Below are 21,350 nucleotides of genomic sequence, written 5' to 3' on the forward strand. Positions count from 1 at the left end.
GGAGGGAGGGGCCAGGGAGCTGGCTGAGAAGGTGCCCTGCTATAGGGCCCATAGGTTCTCAGCCTTGGGGCCTGCCCCTGAGGCTCCAGCCCACCCTTTGTTGGGGTCCTGTCACTGCCCTGAGCCTGCAGGCAGCCCGGAGTCCGGGGGTGGCTGCTGCCCCTTCCTCCACCCTGAGGTTGGGCAGAGCACAGATGGCAACATGTCTGGCAACACTGAGTTCTAGGGCTGAAGTCAGACCCCAGTGCCTTCTTCCTGGGTCCACTGGACCGTGCCAGAGCCATGGCAGCCAATAAGCACCATCTCCAAATTATGGGGGTCCCAGGGCAAGGCCAGGCCACCAGGCTCAGGTGGGGGTTCTCCAGTGCTAGTGGCCTCAGCCTGGCTCATGGTCTCGAGGGGCCCAGTCCTAGCCCCTTCCTCAGAAGGGGGAGGTGACTCAGGGGTGCTGGGTTCGGGGCAGAGTTCTGATCCAGGGGGCTCTGAGTCTGAGGTGGAGGTCCAGAAAGTCGAGGCTCTAGGCCAGGGAGAGCTCTGAGAGGCTGGGGGGCCCCAGGGCCAGGGTGCCATGATAGGAGGGGGCCCTGGGCGAGGGTGTGGCCAGGTTCCACTTAAGACGGAGCCAGCTGGGGGCTGCAGGCAGTAGGACGATGCCCCAGTGTCCACACACAGAGGCTGCAAGAGTCCAGAGGCGCTGGCTGGGCACAACCCTTCCCCGTGGGGCACCAGGACCAGCTGCACCGCCTGGCGGAGTGATTGCAGGCCCTCCCGCATCTGCAGTACCTGCTCAGACAGCTCCATCACCTGTGGGGGAGGGATGGGTGGGTCACCTGGACCAACACCCTTGCCCAACAGTGGGGGGCCTGCCCCTCCCCTTGTACCTCACCCACCGCCTGCCGAAGCTTGTCCAGTGTGTCTGCATTCCTCATTTCGCTGGGTCCAAGGGGGACAGTGAGTAGGCCATTCTCTGTGGATAGTGGGGCAGGATTAGCAGTTGAATTTTGCACATACTCCTATGGGCAGGGAAAACACCTTCTACTAGCCCTGGTCACACTACCTGGTACCTACCCCCTCACCCTCAGGAGGCTGCTCTTTGTACTTGTCCATGGTCTGTCTGCCAAGGCAATAAACCGCCTTGGGAATCCTAGGGAACACTTCTACTCTGTCCTGTAACATCAGCATGAGTCAGAATGCACTCGAGGATAGTGGGAGCTCATTGCCTGTCCACTTCTCAGATGACCTGGCCTAAGGTCATTTCAGTTCTGGTTCCTAAACACTCTATCCAGCCGTACCCCCTAGCCCCCACCCCAGCAAGCCAGACATTGTACTAAGTGTTTCACAATATTATCTTATTAAACATGCATGAACTCCCATTTCAGACACAGGAAAGTGTTGCTCAGAGAAGCCAAGGTCACATTGCTAGGAAGCTGGGCAGGGATGTCTGATACCACCAATGCAGAGGTGGGTGAGGGCAAGAGGCTTTAGGCAGTTTGTATCACAGGCCAAAAGTGCTCTAGGTTCACAGGGGCAATGGACTGCCCACCAACCTACCCCACCCAGCCCATACCTGGTCCTGGGGAGGGGCTGCTGCTACATTCTGGGCCAGACTGCCCCACTCGGAAGGAGAACTTGGGTTGATCGGAGCCACAGCCATCCTCAATGCCATCTACAACCCTGAAGACCCAGGCACCAGGACAGCAAATCAATTGACAGGCAGCCACTGTGGTGTTGTACAGAACAGTATGCCCCATGGCCACACACACAGGCTTCCTGCAGAAGGCACGCTTGGACCAGGCAGACTGGAAGGTTTAAGCTGGGAGGATGGGTTTGCCTGCGCCCATCATCTCCGTTGCTCACCTTGGACTCAGATCAGGAGGCACATTCCATGGCATGGAGGGCAGCCGAAGTCCCTCTAGGCTCCGTGGGTGGGCAGAGGGGCCGGCCTCAGCCTTGGGCGCTGCTGCCCTGCCCGGTCGCCCTCTGCCGCCTAGACGAGGCCGAGGTGCAGCTCGCCGTGGGGAAAGCAGCTTGGCAGCCGAGGATGAGGAGGTGCAGCCAGGAGACAGCAGGGGGCTGGAGGGCTCATCAGCAGTGGCTGGGGAGACCGCAGGGCCCTGCTCCCCATCCGTCTCCTTCTCCTCCAGTGTGGACATCAGGGTGTTGTCTCCGCTCAGGGAGCTGGTATCTGCCTGTGGGAATCCGTCACGATGGTCACTTTGCTGCCCACTCATTTCCACCCTCAGGCCCCCTAGATGATGCCCGGTATCTGCTACTCTTAAGAGAAGAGGCCCAGTCAGCAGAAGGGGTGTTAAGCCCTGGAAATGTCCCTCAAAAAAAAGAAGAAAAATGTGCACACCGCCCTTCTTCTTGGTCCCTCAGGCTAACTGAATTTTCCAAGAGAAAATCATACTAGACACTGGCTTGAAATCAGTAATATATTCTGGGAAAATTTGAAAGCCTCTCAGAACCGTCCTGTTTCACCCTGACCAAACAGGGAAGCCACCAGGCTCTCTTCAGTGTCACATCCCTGCAGTCTGTCACCCATAGACTTCGTGCCCTCAAGTCTTCACTCTGGACAGGCCCAGGCTGTCTCAGATCGGAGGGTGGCAGAGCATGGTTGGGCTGGGTGTGAACAGGCAGGAAGAGTGTACGCCCACCACCTGTAGGACTTTCCCAGTGGGCCCTGCCCTGACACGCCCCCGCAGGCCCCAGATGCTGTGCATCCCACCCTTCCATGCACGTACCCAGCAGCCTCACCTCCCCAGGGCCTCCCCCAGCACCCAGGTTGTAGCTGAGCTCCCCACGGAGGCCACGGCTGAAGCGTGGGGCAAACTCAGGGTACAGTGCGAGGCTCTCATGGAGTCCTGCCAGCTGCAGACACTGCAAGACGCAGTACGTCAGCCCCTTCACGTCGGCATTGGCCTTTACCACCTGCTCCCGCCTGGGCAGCTCGCAGCCAATCAGATCACCCTTCCCTGAGGAGAGGAAGCAAACATCAGCACCAAGAGAGGGGTGGGGTGGAGGAGAAAGAGAGCTGGAGGCCTGTGAGCTTCCCTCCCTCAAGTTGGGCCTTTTCAGCAGGAACCCACTGTGGAGCCCTGTTAGAGTAAGGACAAACAGGGGCCAAGTGTCTCCCTGCCCCCCTAGCTCCCCAGCTAGGCTTGAGGTGGAAAGTACTAACCTCTGAGTTCCCACAGATATTCGGGATCAAAACCACTGTCCGGAAACACATCAGAATTTTATCTTGGAGATCTGTAGATCAGAATCCCCTGGTGGTGGTGGTATGCCACCAAGTCAATTCCGACTCATAATGACCCTGAGGCTGTAAATCTTTATGGAAGCAGAAAACCTCATCTTCCTCCCTAGGAGCAGCGGGTAGATTTGAACTCCTGACCTTGTGGTTACCAGGCCAGTGCTTATCCTCCAGCACCAGCAACACTCCTCAACCTAATCTACAAACCCTCATAAGATCCACAGAAACCCCATTATCTGACTTTTAAAGTCACAAAGGCGATCCAGGCAGCTCATGCAGGACAGTGTTTAGAACCAGCAGTGGAATGAGATGACCCTTGTGGCCCCATGAAAGTGCCTGTCTCCACAGCACTTTAAAGTTGTGTGGTCTTGGCCAAATGACTTCATCCTCCTGAGATCTGGCTGCCATGCAACTGAATCCATGATGCTTTTTTGAGGTCTTCTACCACCTGGCTGACAGCAATTACAAAGTGGCATCTATGAAAATCTGCATTCCAACTGCAGCAATGCTAAATTGTGTGGAAGACGTGTGGCTTAGAATCAAGGAAAGACAGTGTCTCTGTCTGGGGATATGGGCTGAGTTCATGTAGATAGAGTGCTTGGCACATAAATAACCAATAAAACCTCATTCCCTGGTCTCCTCTTTTGAAGAGTCCCCTACAGGTCACTGACAGCAGGGATGGGTTTGCAGTCTGGACTTGGAGAACACTCACTCCCTCACAAGAAGATGGTTCCACTGCCAGACAATTCACAGAACTAGAAAGCATGTCCTTATCCTGAAGGTCAAAAATGGCTCCTTCCCATGGGCGGCAGCACACTACCTGCAGCATACAGAGTTCAGCAGCCTCCTCTAAATGTCCATGAACTTCTCCTCAAACTTGACAGTCTATCCTTCTGAGAACTGTCAGTGTGATCATCTGATGAATGAGATCCCCCTTCCTTTGTGTCATCTGGAAGCAGGATAAACGTTGTTTCTTATCTTCTTCAAAGAGGTAAGGTGAAAGTGAGAGATAGGACAGGACCAAGGACAGAGCCCCATGCCACAGTGGTTCCAGGGACCAGAACCTGCCCTCCAGGTTGGCACTTCAGCCACATCCTCCAGACTCTGTGAGTGGTGAGTCTGAGCAGGCAGGGTATACCTGGGCACTGCCACTAAAGAGGCAGGTGGGTGATAGGAGGGTGACGGTAAACAGTAAAGCAGGAAATCTGGTGACTGTTCTGAGACACGGTGCCAGACAGCAGTGAAGAGATGCTCTCAGACAACCCAGCTGATTTCTAGCCACATGGCTTCCTTTGTCTCCAAACCTGAAGACTAGCTGTTGAATAATCCACATGATAATCTATGAATTGACAAGTCTTAACTCATCACAATTGGTCTTTCTGCCTTTCTGAATCTCCCAAGTTGGCCACCATTTTTCAGAGATTACCAACCACATTCAGGAAGTCAGAACATTTTCTCAGAGTCCTGGCATCAACCTAGTATTTAGGCCTAGAAGCTGAACTCATGAAAGATGCAAAGCGAAGAGTTTCACAGGCTCCAGCCCCTTGCTGGTGGTGGTTCTCCTGTTTCCTGTAGGAGAATCATGCTCAGTGGAGCAAGAATGTACATAAGATAGCTGTTAAGGTGTCAAGGAAGATGGCGCAGCCTTCCCAGCATAGAACCTGCCTTCTTCCTCTTGCTGCTCGTCTTCATTGTGGATTGCTGGATTAGTGACAAACCTCAGCTTGTCTGGAGCTTCAGTTGTCCCCACAGTGATTCCACAAGAGCTTTGGCTGAGGATTCAGCTGTGGTCACAGGCACATCTTCCCTCTGTCTCCCTTTATTACTTGGCAGGCCACTGCCTTTCTCCCTCCTGAGGTCACTGCTGAGAGCCCTGGCCACGCAGCTCAACTCCCAGTTTACACCTTTTTTACGGATCCAGCCGTGTTTCTCAGAGTACTTGAACGAGCTTCCCTAAAGCCTAGGGTGCATGTCCAATCATCCTAAATCATTCTCTTACTGTGGGCCATGATTTCCCCCACTTTCAGAGAGCACATGTAAGAAATGTGACTTTCAGTCAGTAGACAAGACTAACTCAAGCTCTGCCAACTCCCAGCTTTTCACTAACCTCTCTGGGCCTCGGTTTCCCACTATGTAAAATGGGAAGAAAAATACTAGTTTGTGTGAGATTTCACAAATAAGGGGCTGGGCATAGGCTGGACCTGTCATGAGGCCCATGATTATTACATCAATTCTGCAACGCTGATCTCCTTGTCTAGAGGAATCAGTCCTCATGTTTATTCTTTTACCAAGAAATATATATATAAAAAGAAATATATAGCCTGTCAGATAGATACCTGTTTTCACCCACATGAGCCTTCCCCTGGCAATTTGGAGGCTGAAATCGGCTAGCTTCTTACCTGCTCTATGGGCAGCAGGAAGCCCCATACAAAAGTGCTATCACGGCTGCTGCTGTTCAGTCTGAAGCCATCCCAGGCCTTCCCTCCTCAGCATTTCATTTCCCTCCTTGACAGAGAACACTGCTCCCTCTGCCTCCTCACAGAGACAAAAGGCTCAAGCACAGAAACACCCATGAGACCAAATCCAATCCGTGGCCACTTAATCCTCTCCGAGCTTTGCCCAGGACTCCAGGCTTGCTCCTGACTTTCCCTTCCTAGTTTTGGGGTTTTCTCCGCATCAGGACTGTGGTCCCCAGTCCACCCCCTCGCCCTCCTTCCCATCATTTCACAAACCTAGGATGGCGAGCACAGTGCCACCCTTGAGCACCTCCATGGAGCCGGAGCAGACGAAGTAGAGGGCCTGGAGAGCATCGCCTTGGTGAATGAGGTACTCTCCGGGTGTACAGAAGGCGGGCCTCAGGGCCAGGGACAGGGCCCTCAGGCAGCCGCGGCTGGCCGCCTCAAACAGGGGCAGTTGCAAGACCTCCTTGTGCAGGTGCATGGCAATGTCTGCACGCAGCTCATCTGGGAGACTCTGCAGCAGCTGCAGGTGGGTGGAGGAGGGGGGCTGGTTGGGAGGCAGCCTCCAGCCAAACCTTTCCCACCCAGCAGGCCTCAGGAGAAATGGCATCATGCCCCACTCAGGGTACAACCAGCAATGGGAACACCCCAACTTTTCCTCCTGTAGAACTCAGACTTGGGACTTCAGTGAGCAGAGCCCCCAGTCCTGACAAGTGTGGAGTGGGGCCCTTTGTCCTGCCCTGGAGTTCCTCTAGGAGAGAGCTGAAGCAGGGCAGCCTCAACTGCCCATTCCCACTCCTGACAATCTGAGCCTGAGTCTCAAACCCCTGAGGGAACTAAGGCAAGAAGGGCCAACCCTGGAGGCTGCCACTGCACCTCAGTGGTGTCGATGCCATTGTTCACGGCCCAGGTGGCCTGGAAGTACTCGAGCATGCGCTGCTTGAGGGGCTTGGGGATGCGATGGATGCGGATGTAGTCACGCAGGTCTCGGGTACGGCTGTGATACAGAAAGCGGCGGGCGTACATGCGCTGGATGATAGCTGTCACGTTCCCAAACACCACCGCGTGCATCAGGGCTGGGGAGGGTGGCAAGAGGGGGTCACCCACAAGGCCCAGCCTGGCCCGGCCTGACATCATGCTGGAAACATCTGTCCTCTCCCACCCTTGGCATGTTCCTTGGCAGGGCACATGGGCTGCTGCTGGTGGGGAGTCTTGCAGGCAATTGTGACTTGCCCAAAAAGGGCCTTGTGTGCTACAGACCCTGTGAAGCAGAAGGGACTCTGGGGAAGGGGGGGGAGGGAGCAGCCAGAAATGAGAGGTAGGACCACAGACCCTGTGTATGGGCTGGTGGGGGCAAGTGGCCGGACTCACCGCCAATGAGCATGGTACAGATGGAGAAGATCTTCTCTGTGTCCGTGTTGGCGGACACATTGCCAAAGCCCACGCTGGTGAGGCTGCTGAGCGCGAAGTAAAGCGAGGTGATGTAGGCGCTGCGCAGGGACGGGCCACCCAGGAGCTCCAGCACCGTCCCGTTGGCCTCAGTGCTGCTGCTGCTGCAGTTGTCATTCTGGACAGAGCTGTTTCCTCCATCTGGATTCCGGCCCACCAGGTAGTAGGGGGTCTCTAGGCGGCGGGCCAGCTCCTGCAGCCAGCCTGGGGAAGGGCAGGGGGAGAGCCTAAGCAGGTAGGACCCCACTGCCAGACTGTGGATGCAGGTGTGCCCACTGGGACCCCAGGGATGGGAGACATGCAAACACACATCCACCTCCCCATGGCTTCTCGCCACTTGTCCCTATCTCCTCTACCAGCACACCACTATGTCCCCTCAGTTCCCAAGTGCCAACAGGGCAGGGCTTTCATCACTCCAGCCCACTTTCACTGATGCTGAGAATGGAGCTAGAGCTGTTTTGCCTCTTTCCTGTGGCCTGGAACCTTGGTGGCACTGTGGGATAAGCATTGGGCTGCTAACCACAGAATTGGTGGTTCGAATCTACCAGCAGCACCAGGCGAGAATGATGAGACTGTATGTCCCCATAATGATTTAGTCTCAGAAAGCCTATACTGGATCACTATGGGTATTCAACCAATGGCAGTGGGTTTGGATTTTTTTCCCCCTATGCCTGGCACCAATCCCAGATAGCAGGCCCAGCTGGAGGAGGCAGAAGGACTAGACAGGATTACTATGCCGAGACACAGTCCTGTCCCCAAACCTGAGAGGTGAGGACTCTCCTTTGCTCTGTCCACCCAGACTTCTCTTCTTCCTCTTTCTCGAACCCACCTCCTCCAGAAAGCACCTTGTCCCACCACATACACATTCAGCCTCCTCCCTGCCCATAATCACATACCCTCAATCTCACAGACATACTCCTACACACCATCCAGGCTGCAACACACACCCTCCCACAGTCCAGAGATAAGGACACCAATGCACACTCAACTAAGCAAGCACAGGCACAGCCTGTAAGAAACACAGGTAATTGTACCTGACACACGAGAAGATAGGAGCACACACATGGGCACGAACACACAGGGGAAGCCACAGGTGGGCAGACAACCTAGGCCCCCTGGCACTGCACTAGGTCAACGGGACATGAATAAAGATGACTCCAGCTCTCTATAAACACTCACCTTACCTCACCTTTCCTGGATTGCCTTGGTGGGAAGGGTCTTACATGAGCTCATGGCTGCCTCAGAGCTTAGCCAGAGGTTGTGGGATTCTAAGGTTTAGGATAGGGGTTCAAATGGTTGACAGCAGTCCTAAGGTCCTGCAGAGTTGGGGGCCATGGGAGCAAGGGAGAGAAAGTAGACTGGTCTAGGATGGAGATCACACAGGGTATGGTGTGTGGCTTGTGATTGGAGGCTGTAAGATGAGCCCTCCCTTCCACACACACTCTGCCCTATCCACTGCAATACGCCCCAAGTCTCCCACTGTCTTCAACATTGCATGTATGTTCCCTGTGATCCCCACGCCCCTCCTCTCACCCACCCATCCATCTATCCATCCAGCAACACCATGTGCCAGGAGCCAAGGAACCCACAAGAACTTCCAGTTGGAAAGGAGCAGATTAACATTAGCTACAGCTCCGAGGGGCACACATCCTAAATGCCACAGGAGGAGGCTCAAAGCAAAGCACTAGGAGCTGGAAGGAAGCGCAAAGCAAAGCGCAAAGAGCTGGAAGGAAGGCTTCTTCGAAGAGGTGAAATTTGTGCCTAGCCTGGAAGTGTGAGTAGGATTTTGATATGCAGTCCTTCCTGATCAAAGAAAAGACACAAGGCAGGTCAAGATCTTCCCTCTCCTCTCAGTCTTGTCTGCGGGTACAAGCTGCTCCTGGAGTCTCTGTGTAGGCAGGGCATGGGGGATTCTGGTGGCTTCCATACCTAGAAATATTCTGAATTTACCTCCCTCCTTATTTAGTCTTTTGAAACTCCGAAAATCCAGCCCATCTCCCTGGGTCAACAGGACTTTGGGGAAGGAATTCCATGTCCACCCCATAGGCAGTGGAGAACCAAGGTGAGGGAGAAGATACTTTCCCCAACCCCAACCCCAAACCCCACCCCACCCCCGCCCCCCAACACACACACCCAGAGCTGGACCAGTAAGGCACTGCTCTTCCCACCAAGGGCTCAGCCTTAGGAAGATTAGGTTTGACTCCAAAAAGCAATCTGGGAAGAAGTTTCACTGATGAAGGAAGGGGAAAATGATGATGTGAAGGACCTGGAAACTCCCCAGATGTGGATTAAAGCCAGCCCCAAATGAAACCAACCTGAAATTTATGGTCCAAGGGTGAGAGAATTACCAGGCAAATCTGTAAGAGTCAGCCCCTGTAACCCTCAAGCCACCAAACCACAGCCAAAGGTGTTCTTAACATCAGCTCAGCAGCTGCTTAGAGGTGGTTGGTAAGTAAAGAAGTGCTGAGTGTACTCAAGACCAAAGACATCTGGGCTCTACTGCGGTGGGGGGGTGGGGGGCTGGCCTGGGGAGGTGGGTGTCTCCTTCCACCTTGTTGCTTTGTTAGGCCACTAGCCTCACACCCTCTGACTCAGTGCTCACTGGATGGATGTCTGACCCTGGAGTCCCTCTGGGAAAGGCAGGCACCAAGCACCTGACACTGCTAAGGGGCTTGAGGACCCTGGTTCCTGTGCTTATCAGCTCAAGCACTCAAACAAGTCTCCAGGTTAGCTTGGAGGGAGAATGGGTTCACAGGAGCCTCATTGTCCCTGGGCACTGACCCTGGATGCTTGGTGTCCCAACAAAGAGCAGATAGTCCATGAGCAGCAGCAGTGGTCTGAGCAATTGGCATCTCCTCTCTGACAAGTGATAAAACCAGTTCTGGGAAGCTGACAGAAAGCTGGGGGTTGGGAATGAAAAAACTGAGTTCAATTTTGGAGCTGGCAGGCTAGCAGGGTTAGAAATAGCTGGCAATGAGGTTTGAAGGTAAAGAGAGAAAGGACAGAAGTTGAGATGTTCAGATCTCAGACCCCAGTGGCCTCACCAAGGGGGACCAAGTACGGGGGGAGGAGAGCTCTAAGGGCCTCGCAGGATGGGATTCATTCAAGGAGGCAAAGAGGGAGAACAGGGCTAGTGGGGTCAGCTGCTCCAGGCACTTTGAGGAAGATGAGGGTGTGGCCCTAGAAGGTCACAGTGACCTTCTGGGTGCCAATTTTGGTGGAGAGGTGGGGGTGGCAGCCCTCCTGGCAGGAGTTAAGATGTGAGTGGGAGGTGAGCAGAGGGAGGCAGCTGTGAACATGAAGGTGAAATGAAGGAGAGTGGAGGCTGGGGTGGGATGCAGAAAAGGCGGGTTTGGGGGCTGGGAGAGAGCTGAGAAGTAGCAGAATGAGATGAGGACTAGAGGGGAGAAAAGGAACAAGAAAGGGACAGGGCATCAGAGGTACAGTGCTCAGCACCCTGCTGACAGAGGTAGGGGTTCTGGTGAGGCAGGCCTTAAGGAATGTGACAAAGGTTTGGTCATCTGGAGGCCAAGATGGGTGAAGGAGAGGGTAGGGAGTAGTTCAGCACAGGGGAGCTGCCCCTGCTCCCAGGCATCTCATCAGACACTTTATCCAAGGCCCTGGGGTACAGGCCTTCTGCATGGGGGTGGTTCTATCACACTCACATCTGTACCCCCCACCACTTGGACACATATAACCACCAGCTCCCCATTCTTCTCATGAGCACACTTGCTTGTCCTCACTTTGCTCTCATATACACATGCCTACATGTACATGTTCCCTTAGAGCAAACATTCGCACACATTCATGCACACTTGCACATGTATTTTTGACATTTCTCTGATACACACGCACAAAGTCTTCAGTACCAATCTCAGGCAGCTCGGATTCACTGCTCTCGATCTCCCGCTGGCCAATGTAGAACCAGACGCAGGCCACCCAGTGGGCAAGCAGGGCGAACACAGCCATCAGCAGGGTCAGTACCACAGCGCTGTACTGGGAGTATCGGTCCAGCCGTGGCAGCAGCCGCAGCAGCCGCAGCAGCCGCACAGTCTTCAGCAGGTGGGCCCCAAAATACTGAGAAGGGGCAGGGAGGGAGGGTGGTCACCCCTAGGTGGATCCCTCTTGTCTCACCCCAAAGCCCACCTGCCCACTCCAGCCACACTGACCACATTGACTTTGAAGGCATGTAGCAGGTCAAAGGGCAGCGCCGCGATGACGTCCAGCAGGAACCAGGTGGTGACGTAGTGAAGGCAAATGGACTTTGGGGCAAACACTACCTGCCCTGACTTGGACACAAACGTGGTACGGAAATTCAGTACGATGTCTGTGGAGAATCATGATGGGGGTCAGCATGGACTCTTTACTGGACACCTGCTCAGTCCCAGGTCCTTGACAAACATCTAGGATGTAGTTCTTACAGTAATTTCAAAGAACAGGCACTGATAGGCCTATTTTATGGAGGGAGAAACTAAGGCTTGAAGACCTGTATTACGGGCTCAGGGTCATATAACATTTTAGTGGCAGAGATATAGTGGAAACCTAAGCCTGGTTTCAGAGCTCATAGGTCACAGGCAGGTGGGGATCCTGGGGGAGGGCATGGAGGGCACCACTCCCATTAAAGCCAGGGCTGAGCAGGGCCCCAAGCCAGGGGCAGGATGGGGGTACAGAATAAACATACCAAGGATGAAGAGAACCTCCACGGCTAGATCACAGACGCTGGGAGGGCCACGGGCAGCGCTGGGCTCTCGGGCTGTGCTCACACACACGCTGTAGGGCACAGTGACGGCCACATAGAGTGTGGCGAGCAGGATGAAGCCATCCCAGGTGGCCCGCAGTGCGCCGCAGTGCAGCAGGATGAAGGGTGACTTCCGGATAGCAGCTACTTTGTACTCAGGCAGGTTTGGCTTCTCCCCAAACACCCCCTGGGAGAGGCAGGGCAGGAGATGGGTGCAGGCTGAGTTTTGGTAGTATCTGGGATAGCCCCGCCTGTCTCTCCCTGCATTCTCACATTAACCTCTGACAGAGGCATTGGAGTGCCCATTTTACAAATGAGAAAACTGAGGACCAGGGCGATTAACAGCTTAAGTGGCACAGCTGCTTGGGGGAGGAATCAGGATTGAACAAGGTCTATTTGCCTCCAAGGCCAAGGCTTCCCTCTCTGACACCCTTTCCTTAGTGTCTAGCCCCCAAAGTGTTGGAGGGGCCTTGCTGGCTACAGCTGGTTCCTTGGCGCCTTCTCTCTGTGTGGTTGGTTCAGTTCCCTTCCCCCATTTCCTCAGCTTATCCCTCCTCTACCCCTCCCTCGCCAGTGCTCAGCCCACCTTATTGAGCTTGTGTTTGCCCTTGGGCTGCTTCTGCAGGTGTCCAGACAGGTGGTAGAGCACAGCTCGGCTCCGCCGCCGGTTTGCATTGAAGCCTTTGGAGCCTGTTCGTCCATATCGGCGCCGGCCACCACCTGTAAAAGAAGGGCCATGAGAAGAATGGAGGGAACACTCACACACCCCTGCACAGGGTCTTGAGTATAGGACATCAGCTGCTGGTTGATTGTTCAGAGTCGAGGGTTCAGGCATTCCTTATTTCCCATGGGTACTTGCTAACCCCAGTGGTGGTAGTCCCATGTATGCTTATAGGCTTTTCTTCTCCCAGGACCTGCTTCCAGGAGAAGTTCAAGAAGACCAAGGTGGGAAGAGGAGACTCTATGGGAAAAGACCTATTTCCTTACAGAGTAGGAGTGGTAAGTGTATTCATGGAGGGCAGAGCTAGTGGAGAGCCATCAGGCCAGCAGAGGCCTGGGCGCCCCCGGTCCAGTGCAGGAGCAGAGGGGGTGCAGTGAAGACTTACAGAACAGAGGGGATTGGGGAGCAAGAATAGAGAGTGCTGCTAGTACCCCAAACCAGTTTTTGATGTAACCTGTCCAAAGTCCTGGCCCTGACTTTGGAGGGCAGAAAGGGTGAAAGACCCCAAGAACTTAAAAGGGGCTTTGGGAAGAAATTCCTTGTTAAGTTTGCTGTGAGGAAAGGCATCAGGGTTGTGGATCCTGAGCCAAGTGGGTCTGTGCTCAACTTCACCAACTGGTCCGAAGGTGGTTCACAGGCACTAGTGGGGTTTGTTTGCTTTCAGTTTCTTAGCAAAAGTGACTTTTAAGAACTCCAACTTTATCTCCACCAATTTATTTGGGAAAAAAATGTTCCCACACTTGAGCAGGTAAAGATGAGGGCAGCACAGGTCTTCAGCTGACCAGAGCGGGCGCAAGGAGGATCCAGGAAACAATGAGCTGGGTGCTGAGGCCCCTCATGGACCCAAGTTACCAAGTACCCCAGCCAAAGCAATTAAATGAATGGCCTTACAGACACCCACCTGTCTCCTTCCAGTTGTCGGGTCCCCCTCGGTTCTTGGTGTCACTGATGTCCTTGTGCGAGACCAGGAAAAGGGCCACCTCTCCTTTTTCATTCTTTATGGGTATCACATCCAGGAGACACCAGAATGGGAGCCCTGGGCACAAAGACAGACTTAGCCCACCTCCCATTCCCTGCCCTGCCCAAGGCCCTGGCTCTACTGATAACCTTGGCCAAGTCCCAAGCAGGACCGAGGACTTTCCTATGAAGGGAGTGACAGTCCAGTTCCACATGGAGCAGGGCTTCATGGAACAGGGTGAGGGAAGGCAAGAGGGAACAGACATGACTGCTGGTATGTGTGGTCACAGATCTGTCCTGCTGAGGCAGCGGGTTGGGGCAAGGGAGTTCTAGTCTACTGAAGTGGAAAGCCCAAGCTTAGAAATTTTGTGGAGGCTGAGTGAGAATGGGAGAGAAGAGGGTCCAGAACAAGAGGTGGGTGAGGGAAGACGGGTAGGTGGGTAGATGGGAAGAGCTGGGGAGACAGAAGATGGTAGACTAGAAAGCTGGCTGGGACAGTGGCTGGTGTGGGTGCCAGGCTGGGAGACTGCACAGGTGAGGCAGGCTGGCCAGGTAGCCCCTCACCACTCTTCCGATACAGGATCAGCTCAGCCTTGAATTCCTTGTGCTCGTCCAGGGCCTTACGGATCTGCTGACGGACGAGCTCACTAGTGTCTGGCCCGTAGAGGAAGGAACAGGCACAGCCCCGCTGCATGACCTCAGCCCGGGAGAAGCCAGTGAGATCGCAGAAGCCATCTGAGCAGTAGACCACGGGGAAGACCCCCGCCACCTGGGCATTGCCCAGCACGAAGTTACTGTCTGCAAGAGAGTACCTCTCAGAAGAGACCTGGAGTGAAAGGGAGGTACCACCCCTCCTTTTCCAAATGCTTGCAACCAACAGGTGGGTGTTACAAAGCCCAGGAATCCTGTTGGTGCCCTGCAAAGACCAGCTCTTAGCAGCATGGATATGTTCACCATTCAGTGTGAACACTAAAGTTGGTGGAAGTGGCCCTAGGGGCTCTGGGTGGGGATGTCCAAAGGAGAACCAAACTACCAGCTCACCCATCCACCAGGTCCCCAGACTGGTGGTCTGGCCCCTCCCCGTGGGACCCACCAAGACTGGGAAGCAGCCCAGTTCACCATTCAGCCTCTGCTTGAGCCCCACTGCCCGACCTGGCTCAGGAATTAGTGAGCACCGTCAAGAATGGGGGTGTAAGAGTGGTGGCCGAACATGGATGCTTGGAGCCAGGAATGTATGGGAAGTGGGGGGGGGGCACTGAATCAGCAGGCTATGGGAGCCAAGTACACTGGCAAAACAGATGGAAGAGCTGTGATGTGTGTATGGGCGGGAGGGGGGGGTCAGTGATTGGCTCCCCCCACCTCCAATTAGGAACGGAGACAAGGAGGATAATAGTTACAGAGCTGGGAAGCCCCGCTGGGGGTGAGTGTGAGGAAAGAGGATGACGGAGGGGGCTTTCACGACTTTCTCCGTGTTCAGCATCCCAATATCCAGAAGCTCAGGACACCTCCAAACCCCTTTTCAGTCCTGGTGGAAGTTCCCAAATCTTTCCTACAGACTAGACGGGATCCCCAAGGCTGGTGGGCTTAGGGCATGAGGTGGGGGCTAGGAGCACTAAACAGTGCTCTCCTCTCTGGGTCCCGCCTCTGGATCTCCGTTTGCAAACCTCTTTTCTAAATCTGTTTTTCGAGCCCTCCAGGCTGCCTTCGAGCACTGCTCCCAAGCCACCCCTCCCTCCAATCCAAGGGTAGAGCTGGGACAGCGCCAGACACAGGGATGGGATGGGTGAGACTGACTAGGGCTGGGTCCGCGTCCCAGCGAACGGAGCACCCTAGACCCCAAACCCCGGTAAGCCTCCTTTGGCCGTTTGGCCCCGCCTGCAAGCAGTGTTGACCCTCAACCTTTTAGGGAAACCGCGCTGGGAAGGATACGACGGTCCCAGCTTCAAGTGGGGGCAGTAAGCGGTAAGAATAGGCGAACGCCAGGCCCAGATGTTCTCCGGCTTGTCTGGGAGCTGGTGAGGAGAGGGTCAGACTCACGCGTGCCGTCGAAGCGCGTAGCGATGGTGTCCAGAAAGGTGTTCTGCGGCGCCAGGAGCCCCCGCATGGCCGGCATCTTAGGCGGCCGTAGTCGCCCGCCCCATCCCTTCGGGGCGCGGGGGCTCAGCGCCGGGGGAGGGCGCCCAGCTCGGACGCCCCCCGCCGGGCCCCGCGCCCCCTAGTGCAGCCGTCGGGGAGCAATGCCCAGTCCAGCCACGCAGGTTCCGTCAGCCGCCGGCGCGCGAGGGGGCGTCCGCGCCGTCGGGGTCCGGAGCATGGCGCGCGACCCCTCGCGCCCTCACCACCCACAAGTTCCGGGCGCCGCGCCCACTGCGCTCCCGGCACCCCCAACTAGCGGCGGCGATAGCTTCCGTTCCTGATGCGGGTCGGCTCCTGCCCGGGATCCGAGCGGCGCCGGGTCCCCGCAGCTCCCTCCGTCTGTCGGGGAGAAACGGTAGCTTCCCTCCCTACCTCCTGCGCCCGCCGCCTGCACCGGGGTAACCATGGAGACGGGGCACACCCAGTCAGGGCCGCCTCCTTAAAGGGACAGACCTCCCGCAGAGGGTACTCCTCCTCTCGAGACCTCGATGGGGGCAGGGAGGCGGCCGCCTCCCCTACCCTGGGCACGCGGGCCTGGAGCAAACCCAGCCGCCCCGCTCGCCCCTCGGAGCATAGCGAGCGAACCCCCTGTCCCGCTCTGGCTGACTCAGGCGCGCAGTTGCGAGGCGGCTTTCTCCGCAGCCTGGGGGTTCTCAAAGAGTCTCCTAGCAGCCTCGCCTCCCCCGGAGGGAATGGAGAAGGGAAGGGGAGGGGGGTGTATGGTGTAGAAGATGCTTTCCCTGAGGAAAAATGTAATGGGAAGGGGGATTAGGCAATTTGGTGGAGGTGGAGGAGGCCCTGTAGGTGGAGGCTGGGGATTACTTCTGGCGCGCCGAGAGGGGCTCCAACTGCACACACTGCACACACAGTAGAATCTAAAAGGAGGTGTCTGTGTGTGTGTTAGAAGAGGGAGCGTCTGAACACAGCGTCTGGTAGTCAAGTTTTTCTCATCCTTATCTTGACCCTCTGGAAAATGGATCGAGCCGCTAGTAGGGAGATGCCGCTGCAAGGAGAGAACTGTCAGGGAATTTGAAAGTGGGCTGGGCTGGGCTGGGCTGGGCTGGGCTGGGCTGGGCTTCCCATACAGGTCAGGCACTGTGAAGAACTCTCTAATCTTGGTGGGGGCGGGGCGGGGACGGAGGGCGGTGAGGGTCCTTGAAAGCAGAGAGTCAGGAAGACCTCCCTCCCAATCCAATTCTAGAACTGGACTCTGCTACAAAGGGAACTGTAGAGGGATGGCTGAGGCAGCCATCCTCCTGCCCTCCCCGTCTCGCCTCCTCCAGGCCAGGGGCTGGGGGAGGAGGGTCCCGCGGGGCGGAGTGGAGTTGGTCCGGGTCTGCTATCTCTGGATCGTCTCCCGCGCGGGGCCGGTCCCCCGAGCCTCACACTGCCAGCGCCGTTCCTCCTCCCTCCCACGATTTGCCAGCGAGCGCGACTGCCGCCCTCGCGCCACGGAGCCGCCGGGCCAAAACAGCAATTTGTTCCCGAGCTGGTGAAGCGGGAAGCTCAGCACCCCAACCTCTCGAGGAGAAACACCCACACCCACAGTCGCCAGCATCGGAAAAAAAGGAGTGTCCTCCGCTCCACCCACCTCTCCTCAGCGACAGGGACCAAAGCTCCAGACATCTGTATTTAAATGAGCTGGTGCCTAGGGGAAAAAGGGAGGAAGCATCTCCCTCCTTCAGTGCTCCGCATCCTGGAATCTGGCTTCCAGGACTGGGAGAGACCCAAAGGAGTCCACAAGTCCCCGCCGTTAGCCACTATTCTTCTCCAGGAGATGTACAAGTTTTCTACCAAGGAAAGCATGCAGTTTCGTTTGAGAGAGAGGTGATGTTAGGTTAAAAGTACCCACCAACTTGGGAACCAGGCTTCTTAGGTTTGAATACAACTCTGCCACTTACTGTGTGGCTTTAAAGGCAAACAAACCTTTCTGTGATCCAGTTTTCTTTTCTGTGAAATGGGGTTGGTAATAACTATCTTAAACATACACATACACACAGGGGGAAAAAAAACCCGTTGCCATAGAATCCATTCCGACTCATGTGATTCTGTGTTACAGAGTAGAACTGAGCTCCCAGGGTTTTTTAGGCTGTAATATTTGTATTACAGTAGATTTTCCACAAGGCTTTTCTTGAGCAGGTGGACTCTAACCACCAACCATTAGAAAGCAAACCATATTATCTCCACCCCCATTCAACTGCCAGGGAGTTGCTTCAGACTCAAGACCTTACTTAGGGTTTCAGAGACTATAAATCTTTAAGGGAGTGTATAGCCTCATATTTCTCCCTTTGCCACTGACAATTTTCAACCATGGTCTTGTGAGCCATCCAGTGCTTATCCTGCAGTTCCATTAGGGCTCCTTCAGAGTGTTATTAAAAAGACTAAATGTATGCACATAAGGGCCTAGAACTGTGTCTGACACTTGCACTATGTAAATATTTAGTTATCTGGGCGGAGTCTTCGAGTTTATTCCAACTCAAAGCAACCCTACAGGATAGAGTAGAACTGTTTCATAGGGTTACTGAGGCTGTGAGTCTTTACAGTAGCAGACTGCCTCCTCTTCTTTCATTGATAAGCCTTTTGATGAACCCAATGTTTAAACCACTGTACCACCAAGACTCCTCAGTCTCATTAAGACTCTGAGCAGTATAGACTTACCTGCCATTTCACAAATGAAGAGACTCGAGCAGGGTGGGAAGGTGACTTGCTTAAGGTAAAGAAGTTAGTAAACGGTAAGCCCAGAGTTCCAACATGAAAAATCTCACAACCTCAGGTTCAGAGTTTGCCGTGTTCTGCATAGCTGAGTCGCACTAGAGTCATGTTAGTGAGCCCTAAGTTTCCATTTTGTTAAAGCTTCCAGCTCAACTGTCTGGGCTAGTCTGGATATTAAGTAAAACCAGACAACTTGGGTCAAGGTGAGTGAGGAAGTAGGATGGCATGTGTGTAAGGTACCCCAGGTAATTACAATAGCTTATATTTATTGAGCATTAACTTTGTGCCAAGCACTGTGCTAAGTGTGTTCCTTGGATGATCTCACTAATCCTTGTAATAACTCTTAAGGTCATCACTGTTATGACTGCCAATTTATAGATGAGAAAATTGAGGTGGAGAGGTTAAGTACCTCACCCAAGGGGCACTGCACTGCCTTCTCCACAGCTCCAGGCACAATGCATGTTCTGGAGTCTGAACTCACTTCCAGGAAAGAAAACACTTTAATGTTTATTGAATGTTATAATCACCCTTCTTTCCCATTCCACCATGTAAACACTTTGCTTGGCCTTTAAGCTCCATCCTCTGCTGCTCTTTAGAGAAGCTCTGTGACAGTATGTGGGGTGGGGGTACTCACAGACCCTTTCCTTTAGGCTGGTCTGATGGAAGGGCTCCTTTTCATCTAGGTGTATGTGTTCCGGGCCTGAAACTCAGCCACTGTCCGCCCCGTTCACCCTCAGGTCTTCCTGTCAGCCCTGACTTCTGTTTGCACAGGTTCTTTCAGCTAGTGATTAATTCCCTGCATTTTCCTTTTACCTCCCCACTCCCAACACATACATCCAAGGGGGCTTCAAAAAGTTCGTTGAAAAGTGGAGCTAAAAGATAATGAAATTTCTCCATGAATTTTTGGGAAGCTCTCATGTGCACAAGGAGCAGGAACACATGTTTAGGAAAAAGTACAATGGGGGTTGGGAAGAAGGAATTTAAGATTCCATAGGGCTCTGAAATGTTGGGGACCACTGCCCTCTTCATTGTAACCCCCTTTAACTCTTCCTGTCCCCCCATCTCTGACTCATTTGGAGTCACAGGGAGGGGAAGGTAGGGGGGAGTATTGTTCCGAGACAGCTCAAAGCCTTTGTCAACAAGAAGAAACTCAGGAGGTTGCATTTTGGAGCTTCCGTGGGAAGCCTGTGGGAGTATTATCTACAAAAAGGAACAAGAAGGGAGAGAAGGGAAGAGCAAAGCAGGGGGGAAAAAATTTCAAGGCACAAAAGATGGAAAAAGCCCCTGCCTCCACCAAGCAGAGCACAGGCTCCTAGTCAGGCACACAGAGCAAGGGTGAGAACAGGTGGAAACAAGCCCTGGGCCTTTGTCCCACACTCACCATCCTCCTTCTTGGAGGTCCCCAGGTCTGCTCTGCCTGCTCAGATCCTGGCTCTCTTTGCCAGTGGCTAGGTTGTCCTTCTAAAGTTGTGTTGTATGGTGGGAAAACCATGGGTTTTCAAATCAGACGAGGTTCAAATTCTTGCTCTGACATTCTTGGATGGGAATTACTTAATCTCTCACCTCTTTGATTTATAAAGTGAACTTTCTCAAAGGATTGTCAAGGGGACCCAAGAGGAGTTTGGTAAGTGGTGGCAATTGTTAACTAAAAAGTCATCCTGAGCACTTATTCTAGTGAGTGCTGGGACAGTGAAAATGAGGTCAGGATGAAACCTTGCCAAAGGCTCCCCATCCAACCAAATAATCATTTGGAATACTTCAAGGACCTTTAGCACCTGGCTGTCTCTTCCATGCTGTTCCCTTTCTTTTACTGGAGGAGCCTAGCTGGAGTGTGAGTGGTCCACAGCAAACTTTCAAGCAAGGAACCCTAAGAGGTTCATATATAGGTAAACACAGATGAGGAAATGGAAAAGACGTTAAACATGGATGGCTGGTAAATGGAAGAACCAGGACTTGAAGCTAGGTCTGAACCAAACTTCAACTAGGTCAATCACCAACCAAACTTCAACTAGGTCAATAGCCATGTGTATGGCTGAGTGCTTTGTCTTGTTTTTTGATAAGCAGACTGTTCAAAGGGCACAGTATGGTCATTTTGATGGGTGGTCAGACAGTGATTTGCAGTGAGTTCTGCTGTCAACAGCAAGCAGGACTTAATTCATGGGGAAATCCTATGTTTGACTCCAGCATCCTGCAAGGACAGTCTAACACTCCTGCCTGGAGGAGGAGGGGCAGAGTACCTGACCTCCTAGAAATCTCATTCTCTCAAGCAGTGTGTTCTCTACCAGCACTAGAAAACAGGCTGTCTAAAGGCAAGTTAGAGAGAAAACCTAACTGGGTTAAGTTGAAGAGACATAAAAAGGAGACCTGACTTTTCCCTAAGGAATCTGAGTGGGTGGTGTTTGTTCCTGCTGTTTTGACTGCAGTGAAGGGGCGGGTGGGCGAACAGTTGTGCCGGAGGTGGGGATGGTGGGTGAGTTAACTCACCCAGAAAATTCTTCTTCAGATAGCATTTCCTCCTTGGTAAGGAGTACCAAAGCAGGTAAATAAACTCCCTCATCACCTGTATGGAAATAATGTTCCTTGGCTTTCCCCTGGGAAACCCTGGCCCCAGTTTCACTCCTGCATGTTGCTGCTGTGGTGACAGTGTTTACTGAGGTCAGCTCCATCAGCATCAGGCCTGCCCCATCCAGACAGCTCTGAACCTGGGGAGGGGGTGTACTGTCTGACAGGCACACACACAAGGAAGGCACAGAGCTCACCAGGCTGAAACAACATGTACTCATGAAGAGCCACAGAGTAAGGATGACTCTTTAAATTTTTCAGTTAATAAGATCTGTATGGTTGGAAATAGGGGTGGTCTTCTTTCACATGCTTTGTGACAGAGAAGGTGAGACAGAAAAGCAAAGGCCTTATGGTGAGAGAGTG

The 21,350-nt window shown here is 53.9% G+C and overlaps 1 protein-coding gene across 1 annotated transcript; it reads right to left on the bottom strand.

Moving 5' to 3' along the window:
* Positions 1-234: 234 nt before the first annotated feature.
* Positions 235-15,786, bottom strand: KCNH3 (potassium voltage-gated channel, subfamily H (eag-related), member 3). The gene is made up of 15 exons (XM_006870077.1): positions 15,615-15,786; positions 14,142-14,375; positions 13,522-13,656; positions 12,486-12,619; positions 11,843-12,086; positions 11,331-11,488; positions 11,031-11,238; positions 7,084-7,365; positions 6,589-6,788; positions 5,986-6,235; positions 2,758-2,975; positions 1,858-2,189; positions 1,568-1,674; positions 891-967; positions 235-804 (listed from the first exon to the last, which is right to left on the bottom strand). The coding sequence occupies exons 1-15, from the start codon at positions 15,688-15,690 to the stop codon at positions 235-237; spliced, it is 3,225 nt and encodes a 1,074-aa protein (XP_006870139.1). The 5' UTR covers positions 15,691-15,786.
* Between the last annotated feature and the right edge of the window lie 5,564 nt (positions 15,787-21,350).

Source organism: Chrysochloris asiatica, unplaced genomic scaffold (genome assembly GCF_000296735.1).
Source record: "Chrysochloris asiatica unplaced genomic scaffold, ChrAsi1.0 scaffold00138, whole genome shotgun sequence".
NCBI classification, from domain to species: domain Eukaryota; kingdom Metazoa; phylum Chordata; class Mammalia; order Afrosoricida; family Chrysochloridae; genus Chrysochloris; species Chrysochloris asiatica.